This window comes from Mizuhopecten yessoensis, unplaced genomic scaffold, assembly GCF_002113885.1.
Source record: "Mizuhopecten yessoensis strain PY_sf001 unplaced genomic scaffold, ASM211388v2 scaffold8401, whole genome shotgun sequence".
Lineage (NCBI taxonomy): Eukaryota > Metazoa > Mollusca > Bivalvia > Pectinida > Pectinidae > Mizuhopecten > Mizuhopecten yessoensis.
The window spans coordinates 42671-43335 of record NW_018407529.1 but is presented as its reverse complement, the minus strand read 5'-3'; the positions used below and the strand labels follow the sequence as shown (position 1 = coordinate 43335).

Genomic DNA, 665 nt, shown 5'->3' with positions numbered 1-665 from the left:
CGTCACTGGGACACTTTATTGTCTATACTAACTATGCCTGGATTGAGGATGTCACGTTTCAAGTTAAATTTAGTTGATAACATCAAAGTATGTGATGTGATTTGATAATTTTTTTTTAGTGAAAACCTGTAAAGGGTATAGTGTTAAAAGATTACCGAAACCATCAATTGCTGTGAGTGGATCCAGACACATAGCCACGTCGAACAACAGGACGAAGACCATGTTGCTTGACATGAAGCAATGTTGTGTGTTATAAAACACCTTCTCTCCTCCGAAGTCGTATATCGTGACGTGGCCCTTCAATTCGAAATCCTCCCAATCTTCCATGTTTGTTCCCATTACTTCCCCAATAACGCGTCTTTGTTCATCAGACAGTTCCTCTGAACGGGAAAGATTTCTGTGCGATATTTCGACGTTTTGGTTTTCTTCTATAATTTAAAAAGATATTCATTAATTGACGATTTGAAACTTTGAAATAAATTGACGAAGTCATAACCAATATACCGATGACTATATTGTATATCGGAAAACTTTCGCCCATTCCACATTCAACCTTCACTGGATAATTCGATATACGACCTTCACTAGATAATTCGACATTCTACCTTCACTAGATCATTCGATATTCGGCCAGCGAAAATACTGTCATTCACATGTAAGTATAA

The 665-nt window shown here is 37.1% G+C and overlaps 1 protein-coding gene across 1 annotated transcript in view; it reads right to left on the bottom strand.

Annotated features, from left to right (window-relative positions):
* Positions 1-126: 126 nt before the first annotated feature.
* Positions 127-665, bottom strand: part of LOC110455902 — a gene marked incomplete at its 3' end in the record, with an annotated part of 6526 nt that continues 5987 nt past the window's right edge. The window contains exon 3 of the mRNA XM_021506332.1: positions 127-428. Coding sequence (XP_021362007.1) covers positions 127-428 — 302 coding nt within the window. The remainder of the gene's footprint in view (positions 429-665) is intronic.